At 39.7% G+C, this 18,011-nt stretch overlaps 1 protein-coding gene across 2 annotated transcripts in view; it reads left to right on the forward strand.

Moving 5' to 3' along the window:
* The window catches only part of Pik3c2g (phosphatidylinositol-4-phosphate 3-kinase catalytic subunit type 2 gamma), a gene marked incomplete in the record, with an annotated part of 355,213 nt that overhangs the window by 251,877 nt on the left and 85,325 nt on the right, over positions 1 to 18,011 (forward strand). For both annotated transcript variants that reach the window (NM_207683.3, NM_011084.2), the window contains 2 exon segments: positions 9,355 to 9,511; positions 16,018 to 16,127. In NM_207683.3, coding sequence (NP_997566.2) covers positions 9,355 to 9,511; positions 16,018 to 16,127 — 267 coding nt within the window.

Here is an 18,011-nt window from a genome sequence, read left to right on the forward strand (position 1 = left end):
TGTGTTCTATTTTGGAGCCTATGTCATGGAATGTGAGCTTGCATTAAGTGAAAATAGTCAAAGATAGCCTTGAAAGCTTCATTCATATCTGACCCATGATAGCTTCATGAATTGAGACAAAAACACTTAAGGTGAGTACTGTTACTTACTGTTTTGCAAGTAAAGGCAGAGAATAGTCTTAGTTGTTGGAGTGTGTGAATGGGCGGAGAACTGACTTCTGCAAGTTGTCCTCTGACCTCCACATACATGCCATGACATAATCCCCAATGTGTGTGCGCATGCATGTGTATGCAGTATTCAATAAAAATGGGAGCCATTTATTTTCTGAGTATGGACATCTGTATGTAAGGGGAAATTCAGCAAGAAGAAGCCCAAGTTTAAGGATACGGCATCTCATGTAGTCAGACTTCATTGTTACCATCAGCGTGCTTTGCCCATTCCCTTAACTCCCAATTTACAACTGGGGCTATTGCACTGTGAGGGATAATGTTAGTGTTACCATGGTATTTCTTGAAGACAAACGCATTTGAAATTCATAAAAACAAATTTTAATAACAACCAGGTATGCTGTGTTGCTGTGTCTATATTTCAGTCCAAGGCACCGAGGCATCATTGAAACATGGCATCTAGGTAAAATCTAATAAGATAATAGTAGAAAATGAGACTAAGATCCTACATATTCTTTACCAGTTGCCCATAATGGGAATGGCTTAAACTTACAGAACCTCCGAGTAATTATTCCGAGGGAGTATGACAGTGGAGGGATTTCAAGCAGTGATAAAGATCCTGTTTTAACGATTGCTAGGCTGCAGATTTAGCTCAGTGGTAAAGAGACATTTTTGCTATAAAGACTGATAGCCTGAATTTGATCCCTGAGGTAAGGAAACACACACACATGCACAAGCACATGGACATGGACATGTACACATGCAGACACACACTCAAATTTTAAAAAGCATTTAAAATTTTAAAAAGGGTGAATGAGTTTTGGAGATGGCTATTTACATAAGAAAGCTCACTGTATAAACATGAAGACCTGAGATCAACTCTGTAGGACTTCCATCCGAAGTCAAGCATGATTGTGTGTGTGTGTGTGTGTGTGTGTGTGTGTGTGTGTGTCTGTGTGTGTGTCTGTGTCAGAGACCCCAGCACTGTGAGGAGACAGGTAGGAATGTCTCTGGAGCCCGCTGGCTCCCTGGTGTCTTTAAGTTCAATGAGAAACTCTCTGCTAAGAGAATAAGGTAAAGAATTATAAGCAGAACCCCAACATCCTTTTCTTTTCTTTTCTTTTCTTTTTCTTTTCTTTTCTTTTCTTCTCTTCTTTTATTTTTGATTTTTTTGTCTTTATTTTTTTTTCCATTTTTTATTAGGTATTTAGCTCATTTACATTTCCAATGCTATACCAAAAGTCCCCCATACCCACCCCCCCACTCCCCCTTTTTGGCCCTGGCGTTCCCCTGTACTGGGGCATATAAAGTTTGCAAGTCCAATGGGCCTCTCTTTGCAGTGATGGCCGACTAGGCCATCTTTTGATATATATGCAGCTAGAGTCAAGAGCTCCGGGGTACTGCTTAGTTCATATTGTTGTTCCACCTTTAATGTAGTTAGGTAAAATCCATTGCATACTTACCCCCAGGGATCACAGAATGCCAGCAACAGCCCTTTGTACACAGTAGGTGCTTTGTAAGTGGTGTAATCTTCAGTCCTTGCCTCCCTTGATGCTCTCTCTCTCTCTCTCTCTCTCTCTCTCTCTTTCTCCCTCCCTCCCTCTCTCTCCCTCTCTCTCTCTCTCTCTCTCTCTCTCTCTCTCTCTCTCTCTCTCCCTCTCCCTCTCCCTCTCCCTCTCCCTCTCCCTCTCCCTCTCCCTCTCCCTCTCCCTCTCCCTCTCCCTCTCCCCCCCCCCTCTCTCTCTCTGTTGGTAGAACATTTGCCCGGCATAACCGAAGTCATGGTCAATCTTTCCTAGTGTGGTGGTCTGGATAAGAATGGTCCCCACAGGCTCATATCCAAATGCTTTTTTAGTCACACACACACACACACACACACACACACACACACACACACAGAGACAGAGACAGAGACAGAGAGACAGAGAGACAGAGACAAAGTCAGAGACAGACAGAAAGAGACTCACAGAAGGGGTTGGACACAGGAGGAAAGGGAAGCAGCACTCTCAGGGTCTACTACAGAATGGGTTCTTTCTCCTAACCCATCAAGTGTTTGCTTCTCTAAGCCTCCCTCTTGTCTTGTTTCTCTGCACATCTTATGAAACTGTTTCAACCTACATCCAGGTAATTCAATAAAAAGGTTAATCACATCTTTTGACATAGTTGTAGATTTACATGTGAGTGCAATAAACAAGACAAAGAGATCTTACATATACATTCCGTTTTACCAATGGTAATATCTTGTAGAATTATAATTTGTCACAAGGTACCAACGGTGATACAGTCAAGATGCACCTGGTTACCTCTAGTCCCCAACCCTACGTCTCCCTCATCTCAGGACAGTCTTTCATCCATTCTCCATTTCTATAGTTTTGGGCTGTCTAGAATGTTATATAAATAGAATTCTCTGAAATGTACTGTCTGTTTTATTTTTATTTTTTCTTTTTCCCCCCCTCTGGAGAGTCAATCCAAGCTGTTGTTTTCAAAGCTGTGCCTTTTGATTGACAAATAACATTCCACAATCTGAGCCTAGCGCAGTCTGTCCAGCCATTCATCTGTTGAAGAACATCCGGATCCCTTAAGGTCTCTCACTACTAAGAGTAAAGCTACTATGGACAGCTCATGTATGGAATTCATGAGTCCAAGTTTTCCTTTCTCAGATAAATGGCCAGGCTGTAACTCTTGGGTTATAGGTAACCACCTGCTGATTTCAAGAAGATGAAGACAAATAGTTTTTCAGAAATGAAAATAATTCAGTGTCAAAATGGGACACGTGATACACTCCTACCAGACAGTGTGTACAATTCAGTGCCAAAATAGAACATGTGACACACTCCTCTCAGACAGTGTGCGCAATTCAGTTTCTCCACATTCTTCTCATTTTTCACTCATATGGTTAAGTGTACTCTATTTGTAGGTTTCATTTTCATACAGGAAAATAATGTGTCTGTTGATTATCTTCATATACTTAGTCATGAAATGTCTATTAATATCTTTGTTCTCTAATTATATCATTTGATTTTTTTTAAACTGTTGAAAATTGAGAATGCCTTTATATTCTTCACGTTGATTGTTTATTGTCTCTATCACCTTCAATGATCATTTCACAGACTTTTGATTGTCTTTGCATTCTTTTCACATTTGTTTTGGCTAATGTTAACAGCATGCTTAATTCCAGAAATGATGTGCCTAGGCCTCAGTCCCAAAACTTTCTCTTATTTTTATGAAAGCTTTATAGCTTTGTGCTTTATACTTTTAGTTTGATTTTGTTTTTAAGTATGAAGTTTAGATCAAAGTTTATATGTATGTCTATGGATACCCACTTATATCCAAAGGCTACCTTTTGTCCTTTGGATTGCTTTCACAATATCATCATGAAACAGTTTTCCAACAGTTGCCAATTGGATAGGTATGTTTCACTGTTGCAAATTCTATTCCATTGGCCAAAATGTGTATCCTTATGCTGATACCCAGTGGTAGCACCCTTCTAAGAGATAAAGGTGCCACCTTGCAACCTGGTAAGATGTGATGTCTAGGTGTGAACGTAGAATTGAAATCATTAGTTCTTCTAAAATTATTTGGCTGGAGCAGACTGGTTTTGATTTTGTTTTAAAATATTTTATTTCATTTGGTTGTTTGGGTAAAGAGAATAGTTTTTCTTGTCTGTGTGTTTTTCTTTTATTTTATGTGGTCAGAATCTGTTGATATTTCTGTGTCTCCAATGTCTTTGGGTCCATATCTAGAACATATGAGGCAAGAGACATTCAGGAAACTTACAATAATGTTATTTCTTGAGTCCTGACATGGCTGGGTGGTATGCCTGTCATTTTCAGGGGACTTGAGTGTTATTCATTTAGTAACATAAGGAAAGACAGCATCTGATCCACAAGACTTTACAAGCCTAGATCTTTTGTCTAAGGTCCTGAGACACGTGCTATATAATCTTGGTCAGCAGCATTGGTCATTCAGTATAAGTTGGATGTGAATTTCCAGTCCCTCCAAATGATGCTCTTCAGTCTTCCTGTCACACACGGAAGAGAAGCTGAACTTCATGACACTACTGTTCCCTCCTGTGCCAAGTCATCACCTCTTCTTGTTTATAATTTTGGAGCCTGTTTCAAGTCTTCCCACTTCTCTGTATCTGTATGCCACAACCCTCATCCTAGTATAAAACATTTTCGTATGAAATCAAAAATTTCTACAAAGAATCTCATCTCATCTGCCCAAATACACCCTTCTTATCTCTTCATATTGCAGATGGAACAAACTTTTCTTAACATTATTTTTGTCGCTTAATGCATCTAAATTGTCTATGTACCAATGCTATTTTTGTGGGGAGAAAGTAGGACAGGGTCTTATGTTTGCCAGGCCGGCTGCAAACGTACTTACTACATAGCCAAGAAGACCTTAGGTTCCTGATCCTCCTCCTCCCCGCCCCTTCCTCCTTTTGCCTAGCTCTGGATTACTGGCATGTCCCACCACAGTCACATTCATGTTGTCCTGGATATGAAACTCAAGACTTTTCATATGACAGACAAACAGTCTAGCAGCTGAGCTGTATCCCCAGACCACAACATAATGCTTTTGAAAGCTCTTTAATTTCACATACAGGTCTTGCACAGTATAGAGCAGAGGCTCTGTAAATGCCTATCGATAGTTAGCGGTAGTGCTCTGATGTTTGTGGGTAGACCTCTTAGGTTCGAGTCACAGAACGTGCAGCAGCAGCAGACCTCAGTTAGTGCATCCTCAGTGCATCAACCACTGGCAAAGGTTCTGACAATGACCTTAGCACATCAATGCTTTGTACAGAACTGCTCTATGGCTATATGGGGAGCTGACATAAAAGTAGCAGTAAATGTCAAATATGAATACCTAATATTCCTTATATCAAATAAATGTATCCTCAGTAATTACTATCTGCTTATAATATATTCTTACATTTCCAAGGGTATCAGCATTTTTAAAACACCAGACCACTCCTTACATCTGCTGGAAATCTGGAAAACACTCTCAGCATTTTTACTGAATGCCAGTTTTGGAGAAACGCTAGTCATACGTTTATACAAAAGTTAATTTTGGAAACACGATGTAAGAATCACAACAAGCTTACTCTGTGGTCTTCCCACATAAATATGCTAAATTATCACCAGCTAGTCACTATGTAGGCTACTTTTATTTTATTTGCTGTTTGGAGCAGAATACCATCAATGTATTGTTTCAGATTCAGATACTGTGTAAAGGAAGGAGAAGGGCTTCCTTTGCTTCTGAAAACCATACAATTCATTTTTTTTTCTATAAAAGACTTTCAGCAAGGAAAATGTTTTATTAAGGAATATTTCTTTTTAAAATTAGCATTTTATTTATGTTGTATGCATGTGTGTGTGCCAGGGTATACAAGAAAAATTCACACCACGCGGTGATGGCGCATGCCTTTAATCCCAGCACTTGGGAGGCAGAGGCAGGCAGATTTCTGAGTTCTAGGCCAGCCTGGTCTACAAAGTGAGTTCCAGGACAGCCAGGGCTACACAGAGAAACCCTGTCTCGGAAAACAAAACAAACAAAACAAAATTCAGAGGACAAGTCATTAAAGTGAGTTTTCTATCATCCCATGGTTCTTAGGTTTCTAACTCAGATGATCAAGTTTGGTGACAAGTGACTTTACCCAGGGAGCAATCTTTCCCGCCCTGGGAAGATTTATTGCAGGTAAAATACTTTAAGCTTTATGACTGGGTCAGCATTAAAGCGTCAGAGAAGGGCAGGTGAGAGAGAAAGGAAGAGGAGAGGAGAGAACACACACACATATGTATACACATACATACGCACACATATATACCATACACACACACATATACACATACACAAATACACATGCACAAACAAATATGCATGTGCATGCATACATGCTCACAGACACACATGAGCTAATTCACAAACCACAGCACAGCCAAAGCTTCTGTAAAGTATGGGAACCAGATAGATTCCTCATTGTCTATAACACTCCCTTTCATTCACAGAAGAGTTCTAGTGCAATTCTTATGAAATTTACTAGAAGTCAACAAAGATGTATAAAGATGGAGGCTTTTATTTTGTTGGACTCCCAGACCATTTCAACTGTGATGCTTGCATTGTGAAATCTGTTTCTGCAATGTTGGTGTTAGTTTAAGTTTTTCTTTCATTTTGGATGTTTCTTTCAGATACTTGAGTTTATGTGTGGGTTTTCTGCACCTGATGTCTCATAGCAGTTGCCAGGGACTAAGACAGTATCATTATTCGGAACCACAAAAGGTTCCTAAGAGAAATTAGTTTGGCCAATTGTGATTTTATTAGTTGGAAAGAAAAAAGTATATTTGTCATGTTAAAAAACGTTCAGGAAATACCTAATAAAAAGTATATATATATAAAAAAAAGTTCAGGAATTTATAATATTTTAGATTTTTCTAAAACAATTTCCAAAGTTCATTTCATAGTAAAAAATAGTATAAGACAGGGAAAAAATATTGTAGATTTGTTTCTGATTATAGAAGTCTAAGATATTTCTAAAACTTTCCTAAAATTTGGGGTCTAAGGTTCTTTTCTTTTACTGTAATAAAATACAGGACCAAGAGAAACTTAAAGAAATAATAAGGGTTTGCTATGGCTCCGGAGGGATAGAATCCTTTATTCCCGAAAGGTGTGACGGGCTCACAGAGCAGGAAGCTGACTGATCACATCTATATACACTCGAAGCAGAGACAGAGAGAGTAAAACGTGGGGTGGTGCGTTGATCTCTCAAGGCCCAAGCCCAGAACTGTATTCCCTCCATCCACCCGGGCTCCACTTCCTAAAGGTTCTCCAAACAGCGTCACAAACTGGGGACCACATACTTAAACCGTGAGCCTACGGGGCCACAATTATTCTTCAAAGGACCACAATTAGCAATAGTGAAAACCGCAACCGTACATGATCTAACAAATATATAATGAAATAAAAGGCCCATGTAAAGACCCACACACCCAAGCAGTTTATGGTGATGAAGGCCAGGATTAAAATAAATGCTAACTTAAAAAGTAGAAATTGATGCCATTTTTGAGTGAGAAGACAGAAGGCGCCTTAGTTGTGAGAAGGCTCAGCTCGGCGAACACTCGTGGCCGTTTGAAGACTCACGGTAATACACAACAATGACATCTAAAATGTATCCAGTGCTTGCCATGTAGTAAGTACTTTCCTGTCCTCTAAGCTATGAGATCCTCTCAGCAATATCAATGAGCAACCGTTTCCAGCCCATTTGATAAAGAATGAAATTTCAGAATGGAGCTGGTAAGTCTCTCACCAAGGGCAAGATCTAGTGATACACAAAACCCAGACTTGAAATCTGAATCGCGGGGCCTCTGGCCCAGGCTCTGTGCTTTGAGCCTCCCCAAGCCACAGAACCCCCTGAAGTGCACAATGCGCTCTGTGGGCCTGACTCGGGCAGCTTTTCCAAGCTGGCTCTCTCATGAAGTCTAGCAGCTGAGTGTCTGGCACACATTTTAAACATGAGAAAATGAAGTCACAGCGCGTTCAAGATTAGACCCTGTGCTTTTATCTCGTGTTTCCAACATCTCTTCTCCCAGCCTTGCTGAAGCATAGCCCACAAAGTGTATCACGGGATGAGTGGGAAACCCAGCAAGGCCAATAGCAAAACCAGTGATCAAAGTTTGAGGCATCGGAGCTGGCGCCCGAGAGCTTCTGCTTGGTGTGGAACGCAACAGAGTTTATTGAATACGTTACTGTGCAAAGAAATCAAAGCCAAGGGAATGCTTTTTGTTATTCTGACCACTTTTGATAATAAGCATGTATTGTAACATATAAATTTTATTATTTCACTTTGGGACAGGACCCCACCTCTGAGACCAGGCTTACCTGGAAGTCAACATGTAGTCTAGGCTGGTCTCAAACTCATAGTCTGTGTAGCCACTGATATGCTGGGATTTGCTGGTGTGAACCACAGTGCCCAGCTTTAAATTAACATTTTAAAACAACCACACCCAAACACTGTTTTAGAAACTGCTTGGCTGGTAGCTAGAATCTACTTCTTCAAGTGTGCTTGCATGGCTTTTCCATTTGAGTCCCATACTTCAGAAAGGTCTAGTTAAGTCATATCAGTGGGAATTCTAGCTTGACAATGTTTTTATTAAAACAGCAAAGCCTTGTACCAGCAAGGAACACTATTCTATTCTAAAGGCTCCCTGAACTACCTCTCAATTTCTCCAGTTGTGATTTGATATAACCTTATGTGAACCCAGGCTGTCAAATTTAAAACATGTCATTCTATTTTAACCACAAACTGTGTCCAAATCTAGATGCTGCTAGAAGAATCTAGGTCAGGTTGGTGCAAAATCGCCCTCACTGATCTATATGCTGAAACCTCATCAGATAGAGATGTGCCTGCCCCTCCCCCTACCTGCTTCGCTTCTCCTTGAGTGGCTAAGGCTTCATCTCAGGATTAGCATGTCTAATAATTTTGGAGATGGAACCTGCTTTTCCATCCTTGGGACTCCAGGGGGCAGTGTGACTTATGAGAAAACAAGGTTAGCACTGTCCTGGTGTGCTCAGCATTTTTTTCACTGAGTCATATGTGAAATGAATTATAGCTACTTTCTAAAACTCCCTGTTCACTACACATATGACAGGGAATTGGTTACATCTGTTGCTGTTGTTTCACAAATTATCTTCTGAAAGAGATTGGCATTAAAATATCTTAACTTTTATCCAAATTCTCTTCCTAAGGAGTCACCCTTCAGAGGGAAAGAAAAGAGCTTTTAAGGCTATTTTTTAAGAACTCAAGTTCTGTTTTATCACCTCCCAGTGTGTCAGTAAATATACTGCCAGTGAGGACTTGGCAGAACTCTTACTGTACTGTTCATTGGAGCCTATCTTCTTTTAGTAGATACACTGTGTCCAAACGTAGTTGGGAATTAAACATTTGACAGAGTGTAGAGGAACATTGTAGCACAACTTACCCTTTCTCCTCCCCAGACCAGTTATTCAAAGTCTTCAATTACTAAGTTTTTCCACTGATCTGCTGCAATAACCCACACTAGACTACCAAAAAACAAAACAAAAACAAACAAACAAACTCCAGTGGAAATAAGTTGCAGTGACTTTCTGCATTAACCCTCCAAACCATGTGACCTCCTCATGGTTGTTGCTATCTTTTTATTTATAGGGACAGAGCCCCTTTCATTTTTACTTCAGAGATGGAGTACTTTATTACTGAGGGTGGAAAAAACACACAGCATTTTCAAGACTTCGTGGAGCTTTGCTGCAGAGCTTACAACATCGTCAGGAAACACAGCCAGTTGATCCTGAGCCTTCTAGAGATGGTAAGTCCCTTGGAGAGTAGAAAGCTTCCATGGTGTCTCATCCAGCTGTCTACTTCTAATGGTTTGGAGTTCCCCCACCTCCATTTTAAAACAGTTTTTAACGCAGAAAGGAGTGAGCAAGCAAACATGTTTCTTGGCAACTTACAGTTAGTTCATAGTTTTCATCTTGGAAGTCACCAAACACAGAGTTACTAGTGCATTCAGAGGGGATCCCCATGCAGAGTGGATTAGGGCTCAGAAAAAAAAAGTCATTTTTAAACTAACTTCTTTGGCTGTATTGTCCCCATTTGACTTACATATGAAGTAAACTTCATAACATAGATGAGGCAGATTCATCCTGGCTCTTTTGTCTCAATATCTGCCTTTGAACACTTGAGCGCTATTCATTCATATTAAGAAATTCAGGGTCAAGAATACAAACTCTGGAGTTGGAGAGATGGCTCAGCGGTTTAAAAGCATAAACTTCTCTTGCACAGCACCCGAGTTCAGTTCCCAGCCCTCACACCCGGCAGCTCACAAGTCCAACAACTGCCTTTAACTTCAGCTCCAGGGATATGATGCACTTGTCTGTACTCCACAGGGACCTGCATGCAAATAGGCACAAAACCACATACACACACATGCACATTTACCTCACAACGAAATAAGTCTAAACATGTCACTGATGAGTTAGTGAGCAGACTGTAGATTGATGCGTTGAGTGTCATGCATTGGTTCTGCTGAGCTTTGGGTCCGGAAGGATTCAGTGTTTTCTCCCAATGTCCATAGCAAAGAGATGAGAAATAGTCATGTGGTAAAAGGAAAGAAGTGGCCAATAGAAATATCTTTTGGAAAATGATATAATGATTTCTTTAAGTGCATACATCCATTGTAACAATTACATCCATCCACAGGAGAGTAGCATACCACTAGTTTATCTATCTGTGTTTTTTGGAGTAAAAAATGGCTGGCTTAGAAACTTCAATTCTGCTAGTAGATGTTGAGGAGACAAATTTGGTGGTTGGATCTCCCTAATTTTGAATGCAGGCTTAGCATTTAAAGGTTAAATTTATACTTAACCTATGTACTGTTTCCATTTAAAATGAGGATAATAACTTTTACCTTATGGAATTGATGGATAAATTGCCTGATAATAAATGCATCATATGGACCAGGCATTATGCTAAGATATTAATAGATTAATTTTCATAACTCTAGCTGATAATTAACATAAAGGATTTATGATAGTATCTGCCATATAGTAGAGTTCAGTTAATTAATGTGATAATATAAGATAATTGTTAATTTACTTTAAATACTGTCAGGTTAGGAATATATTTCAGTTGGTAAAGTGCTGGCCCAGCACTGAAGACAATTGGCTGTGGTGCTACACACTTGTAATTCCAAAATGCAGAACCTGGGAGAAAGAGGCAGGAGGGTCAGAAGTACAAGGTCATCTTTGGTTACAAAGCAAGTTTAAAGCCAGCCTGGACTACATGAAATCTTGACTCAAAAATCAATCAACCAACCAATCAAAGCAATCAATTAAAAAATGAACTGACCATTACAAGATCACGCACTCACATGTAAAATTCAAATTAGTATTCATTAAAACTGAAGGGTCAATTTCTCAATTTTACTAATTACTTCATAATTCAGGGGGATTTTTTGTGTTCTTTTGGTTTGGTTTGGTTCAGTATTTTTTTTTTATTCTGTGATAGGAATTGAGCCTGCATCTCTCCTACTGAGTAACATCCCCAGGCATCAGGATCTCCAACTGTAGCCAGGAATTTTTCTTTATAGATCTTTGTTCTAGTTCCCAATTCTCTTTTTCTCTATTGCTTTTATGGGATGGCTTACAGCTCATAACAAGCTAATTCTATGACACAGAGAAAACTAACTCTACAAGCACTAAATCAAGGAAAATGACTTTATTTATATAATGAATTTCTAGGCACTATCAATTCTCATGTACTGTCAAACTCTGGCATGATCTAGTTGGACTCTCCCAAGATCTTACTCATGAGTCCATGAGCTCTCAAGAGCCTACTATGTGCTAGGAACTATTAATGAGAGGATAAAATATAAAACCTAGAGACTTAAAATTTTAAGTTGAAGAGTGATGATAAAATTTGTGCATATAAGTAACTGAGGATCCCAGCATTTGTAAGTGAAAATCATACTGTACTGGAGTGCACATACTGGGGTGTGTGGTTCTTGGTTTCTAGCCAGTTTCCCTGTTTTACTCCAGTATGTACATACTCTAGTATATAAGAGTCCTCTGTGACTCTTCAGATAAAGTCTTCAGTGGTTATTTCAGGACCACACACTGTCTAGCTAAAACCTCTTTTAAATTAAAACCAAATTTAAATTTGTAAAAAAAAAATTCTGCTTTCTATATACACATTTAATATGACCTTTTTCTCCATTCTGACTCTTGTGTTGATGTCTTTAAGCACAGTTCAATGCACTACACCATGACCCAGTTACAAGTTGAGAAATGCCTGGCCCGGGTCATCAAGGCTGGCTTCTGCAAATGATCAATACCCAGGATCATGAGGCACAGGCGTGCAGTCGGTTCAATGTGGAGTTAATGACCCGTCCCCAGCAGAAAGCATCTTGTTGCCAGATATCTGCTGTGCTTTTGTTTCCACATGGGAAAAGCAAGCAAGGAGTAATCTATGTAATTCTCATCTTGCTTAAAAGCAACATCTGTAGGAGACCCAAGTGTGCTCCTGGCTGAGTTCACCAATATAAAAGCCTGTGCCTCCTCAGCTCTTCTCCCATTAAAAAAATCAATATGAACTATTATGGAAGACTCTCAAAGAACACAGGGACCATTCACCGGCTTCAAATGTTTATCACTCCCATTATTATATCAGAGATTTCCCAGCAGAAATCTTTCTCGATTCCCTATATGGTAAGGAAAGAGCACTGCTTCCCTAAGCGAAGCTATTAAAAGAGAGCTGGACTTAGTAGCAGGAGAATAGAAACAAAACAAAACTCCTGTCCTTAAAAACACATGACTCATCCATCCAGTGTTGGCTCATATCTGTACCAGCTGCCTTTTCTCTTCCTGCTGCCCCAGTTACACATATCACCCATGCACTCTGTACAAAAACACTGAAACACAGTTGCATTGGATCAGATACAGCTAAGTGGAAGATGATAGATAGATAGATAGATAGATAGATAGATAGATAGATAGATAGGTGGCTTTGTATTTTATTGTATTATAAAGACTCAAAGACTCCTTTCAAAGGAATAGGACAGGAAACGAGACTTGTTACATATATTCAGTCATATGATGGAAAGAGAGTTGGACTCATCGGTTTTGTCATAGTATGCATGTGTCAGCAGATAGATAGATAGATAGATAGATAGATAGATAGATAGATAATAGATAGATAGATAGATAGATAGATGATAAAAATATATAAATTGGCAGAGGAGAAAGTAAGTATACTATGTGACCCAATAAAAATATTTGACAGAGTCCTGAACAAGCTATTGTGAGTCCAGAGAGACTAGAATGTAATTCAGACTCCACAGAACTCTGTTCTTAGCAAATAAATGTTCATGCAGTGGTTAAAACAAGAATCTTTCTCAGTCAGTCCATAGACATCTCTGAAACATCCAGTGCTAGACAAGAAAAAAGCTAATCTAGATTCTACTTGCCATAGGAAATGTGTAGCTCTAGAGCTGAGTTTTGTTATTTAGTAGTATTAAGTTTGCCATAGTGAGGCTTTAAAACATAATAATACTTAGTGTTTCTCTAATCATTTATTCATTCACCTATGCAGTCATTATGCACTAGATGTTCAATAGATTCCACTTGCTAAAAAAGCACCATGCTAGTGCTTAAACAATTTCAATACAAAGTAAAGGTCCAGTTGTCTTCTCAAGGAACTTCATATCTGACATGAACAAAAATGATCAAAACTGGAAGATAGGACTTTAAAAGTGGTCAAAGTAAGATAAAGACTTCCAATAGTCAAGAAAGGAAAAGAAAAGGTATTCTTAGCCAGGATATATATACATAGTTATATAGTTATATAATTATGTAGTTATATATAGTTTGAGAGAGAGTTATATATAGTTATATAGTTTTATAGTTGTTGAAGAATTAACTAGATCATATATATATTTATATATATATGACTGATAAGAGTTTCCAAGTTTTACATTATGAAGGAGTGTAAAGACAGAGTACAGACACCACTGAGTAGTGCATAGGGAGATGAAAAAATGACCAAGTGTTTGTAGTGAAGAGAGTACCATCATTTTGCTCAGATTTTGGGCTCACAATTCAGAAGTTATGACAGTAATTTATTTCCACCATCAGGTGTAAAGAAAAGTTAGCGAAACCATTTAGGCATCATATAGATGTAAATTGCTGTGATAATGCCTGCAGTGAAGGCTGGGAAGGAATGTAGCAGGCTGCTAAGTGTTTTTAATGAAATTAATAACTGCTGTAGAGAATCAGAAAAAAAAGAGAAAATGAAACATGGCTTTCTTCCTGGTTGGGTATTGACACCACTGTAAATCAAGATAAGAAGCAGGGATGAGGAGAAAAGCCAGGAGTGAGGAGAATTTGCTCGTTTTAAACCATGGTTCCAAGAACTGGATTCAGGTGGTCGGCTTGGACATAAGCACCTGTACCTGATGAATCATCTCCCTGGCCCGGAATTGCTCACGTTTACAAACAGCAAAGTTAAGATGCCAGGAATAACCCAGGAGGGCAGGCAGGAGACTCATCTCTAGGACTGGCAGTGTTGGCTTGGTCGCACTTACTTGTGCTAATGACTCCTCAGGCCACATCTGCAACTGTGGCTTTCAACTGTCACATCTCTCAATGTATCCAACCATTTAGACAAATTCTCTCTGTCTCTGTCTCTGTCTCTCTCTCTCTCTCTCTCTCTCTCTCTCTCTCTCTCTCTCTCTGTGTGTGTTTATATACATATATTCCATATCTATCTCTAGCTCTATATCATCTCTGTCTCTATCTCTATCTCCATCATCTACCTATAGGGATGTATGTATAAAGTTAATAGTTGTTTTGGCATTTGATCCCTTGGAGCAGGAGTGACAATAGATTGTGCCAGTAGATATGGGTGCTAGCAACTGATCTCAGATCCTCTGCAAGAGCAGCACAAGCTCTTACTAGTGAGTGATCGCTCCAACCCCACCTATGTATATTTAAACCCAATATTGTCTCCATTGCACACCACATTCTAGTCCAGCCTCTTCTTTGGCTTCGTGTACCCTATCTTTAATACCAACCATGGTGAACTGTCTTAGTTGTGGTACATGCTGAATAGTACTCTCTTGATTTTAGAATATGTGTTTTAAATCTTTACTATTGCTGAAATGTTTTACTTTGCCTCTGTTTTCTGGCACTCAGACACATAATATTCTGTGTTCTGGTAGATTCACAGGGATTCTTTCTTTTAGCACATCGAGAACACTGTGGTCTCTTCTGGGCGTGTGACCTCAAGCCTTACTGGGCTTACAGTGGCAATAATAGTTGCAAAATCACTTGTTTCCTACAGGAATTACCTATGACTTCACCGGTCCTCCATCACAACATACACACTTCATCTTTATTAATAAGATTAACTTCTCATTGCACAAGTGTGTATTCTAGGCAGAACATTTATCCTATTAGTCATAGGAGTATTGGTAATATGTCTTTCTCCTCCTTCCCTCCTCCTTCCCTTCCTCTACCCTTTCCCTCCTTTTCTTCTGCATCTTAGAAAAATAATAATTCAAAGAGTTTGCTCAAAAAATGTATACAAGTAGAAAGAATAATATCCCTCCACACTACAGTACAATGGAAACAGATATCTTCTTAAAGATGAGGAGAGGAAACTCACAAATCTGTTCTTAATTTCTTTGCTTTAATGATATTTAATGAATATACTTGCCCTTACGCACAGAAAGTTGAATTTGTATAGAGGGAGCCATAGAGTCAGAGAAGTGGTTTTTATGCAATGTCCTTGCATCTCTGACTGAGCCATATCTACACATCTTCTGCAGTATGCACAGCCTTGTCATCTTCAAACTAATACTATATGTAATCATATGATGAAACAGATTTCGATTCTTCCAGAACATGTCAGGTAATTTTGTGCTCCTTTAGATGTGAGAAAATAGAGGTTTAAAAGAGTCCAGGAACTTCTCAAAATCACTCAGATTTTAAATGGTAGGTCCAAAAATTCTGACAAGGCAATTGCCATGTGATCATGTTTTCTTCGCTGTTTTATGATGAGAATGCAATGGAGTCATGACTGTGCAAACACCCTACCAATTGTAATTATTCTTTATGTTATTTTGGTTGTTTATACCCACCACTAACTATGAGGGATTTAAAAGCACAAAATTATGTCTGTTCATGCAGACAAAATGAAAGGCATGACAAAGCAAACTAAACTATCTGCATGTCTATCACCACAGTGAGCCAAGGAAGACCCATTTTGTCTGCATTTATTCTTTCTTTTTTGGTTTTGGGTTTTGTTGCTATATAGATGCTGCATGCAGGACTGCCTGAGCTAAGGGGAATCGAAGACCTGAAGTATGTACATAACAATCTTCGCCCACAAGACACAGACCTGGAAGCCACAAGTCATTTCACCAAGTAAGGAGCTGCAAATGTGTACATGTGTTTGTGTGTGTTGACATATGGGCCACATTTGTGGTGGCCTCAGGTTGACTAGTCATTGGTATTAAGGTGGCAGAGCTAGAACCATCTATGCCCCCATTTTCAATGAACAGAAACAGAGAAGTGTGCACATCTACAGGCGGAAGGCCTTAGCAGCAGACACCGTTGTTTGCTAACCAGCTTCCTCCTCTAGCAGATTGCTCAATAAGAGGTCACTGCAAAGAGCAAGGGCTGACATGAATAAATTGGTTATTCTACTTGAACTCTGTCCAGAAAAACAATTTTGGAAAAAGAGATTTATGAAAAGGAACAGGTTGGTACTTTCATCTGCAAGACAATACAAATATTGAGGTATTTAGTCAAAGGCCTGAGACTGTCATCTATTTTAATCTATTTTTTTATTAAGCAAGTCTGGAAAACACTAGCGTGGTTCAAGGTAAGAGTCTCACCAGAATGCAGAGGATATCAGTTAGACTCCAGGGCTCTGGGCGAAGAATGGTGCTTTTACAATGGAAGACCCCACAGAGCTTTTCTTTTTGAATGGAGAGAATAACTCAGCCAACTTCAAGTACTCGGTAAACATCATTCATAGTTATCCCCGGAATCAGTTCAAGGAAAGCAAATGTGGGTCCTCTTTTCTCTGTGAGTCTTCAGAGCAACTCTTGTTTAAATCTTATAACCACTAATATTTTCAACAGAGAGTGCACTCTTTTCACTGGTATGTATGCTTTGAAAAGAAACATTAACTAAAATGGAACCCCGCCTGGGTTTGACTTTCCTTCGCCATTCCACAATGGACAATAAAGAATGTCTCCTCATTGTGAGAGTGCAGGGAGTCTTCAACTGGGCAGAACTTCAATCAGATCAGAAATCATTTTCTTATGAACTTCAATAGACAGGCAGCTTGCCTGGCCTGCAGTGGAATTGAAGGAATCAAAGAATGGTGGAACTGTGAACCCGGAAGGGTCCTTAGACTTTCTAATGTTGACAATAAACATGCAGAAGAGAAAATAAAGACGCAGAGGATGAAGAGTCTTCCTCCCTGCCACCCTCTGAAGCAAGGAAAAGAGCTCAGGTCCTGCCTAATCCCATCTTTCTGTTCCCGAGAACCCCTGCTAAGACCCTGTTCCAGAGAACCCCTGCTAAGACCCTGTTCCAGAGAACCCCTGCTAAGACCCTGTTCCAGAGAACCCCTGCTAAGACCCGGAGCACAGAAACCTTTGGAAGGCAGGGAAGGAGCACTGTCTTAGTCAGGGTTTCTATTCCTGCACAAACATCATGACCAAGAAACAAGTTGGGGAGGAAAGGGTTTATTCTGCTTACACTTCCATAGTGCTGTTCATCACCAAGGAAGTCAGGACTGGAACTCAAGCAGGTCAGAAAGCAGGAGCTGATGCAGAGGCCATGGAGGAATGTTCCTTACTGGCTTGCCTCCCCTGGCTTGTTCAGCCTGCTCTCTTATACAACCAAGACTACCAGCCCAGGGATGGTCCCACCCACAAGGGGACTTCCCCCTTGATCACTAATTGAGAAAATGCCTTACAGTTGGATCTCATGGAGGCATTTCCCCAACTGAAGCTCCTTTCTCTGTGATAGCTCCAGCTGTGTCAAGTTGACACAAAACTAGCCAATACAGGGACAGAACCCTGCTAAGATGGTGGGGGGGGGGGTGACCAGAACCCTTCTAAGACCTGGGAGAGGGGAGGGGCAAAACCTGCTAAGAGTAAGTGGGGTACGGGGAGGGGGGGTTCTGCTACATAGTTAGCTTAGTTTAGTTTCATGTGTTTTAATCTACCATTAAAGATTCATACAAAAGACTGATAGGGTTGTTTGTTTGTTTTGTTTTGTTTTGTTTAATGT

The sequence above is a fragment of the Mus musculus genome, chromosome 6 (assembly GCF_000001635.26).
Source record: "Mus musculus strain C57BL/6J chromosome 6, GRCm38.p6 C57BL/6J".
Lineage (NCBI taxonomy): Eukaryota > Metazoa > Chordata > Mammalia > Rodentia > Muridae > Mus > Mus musculus.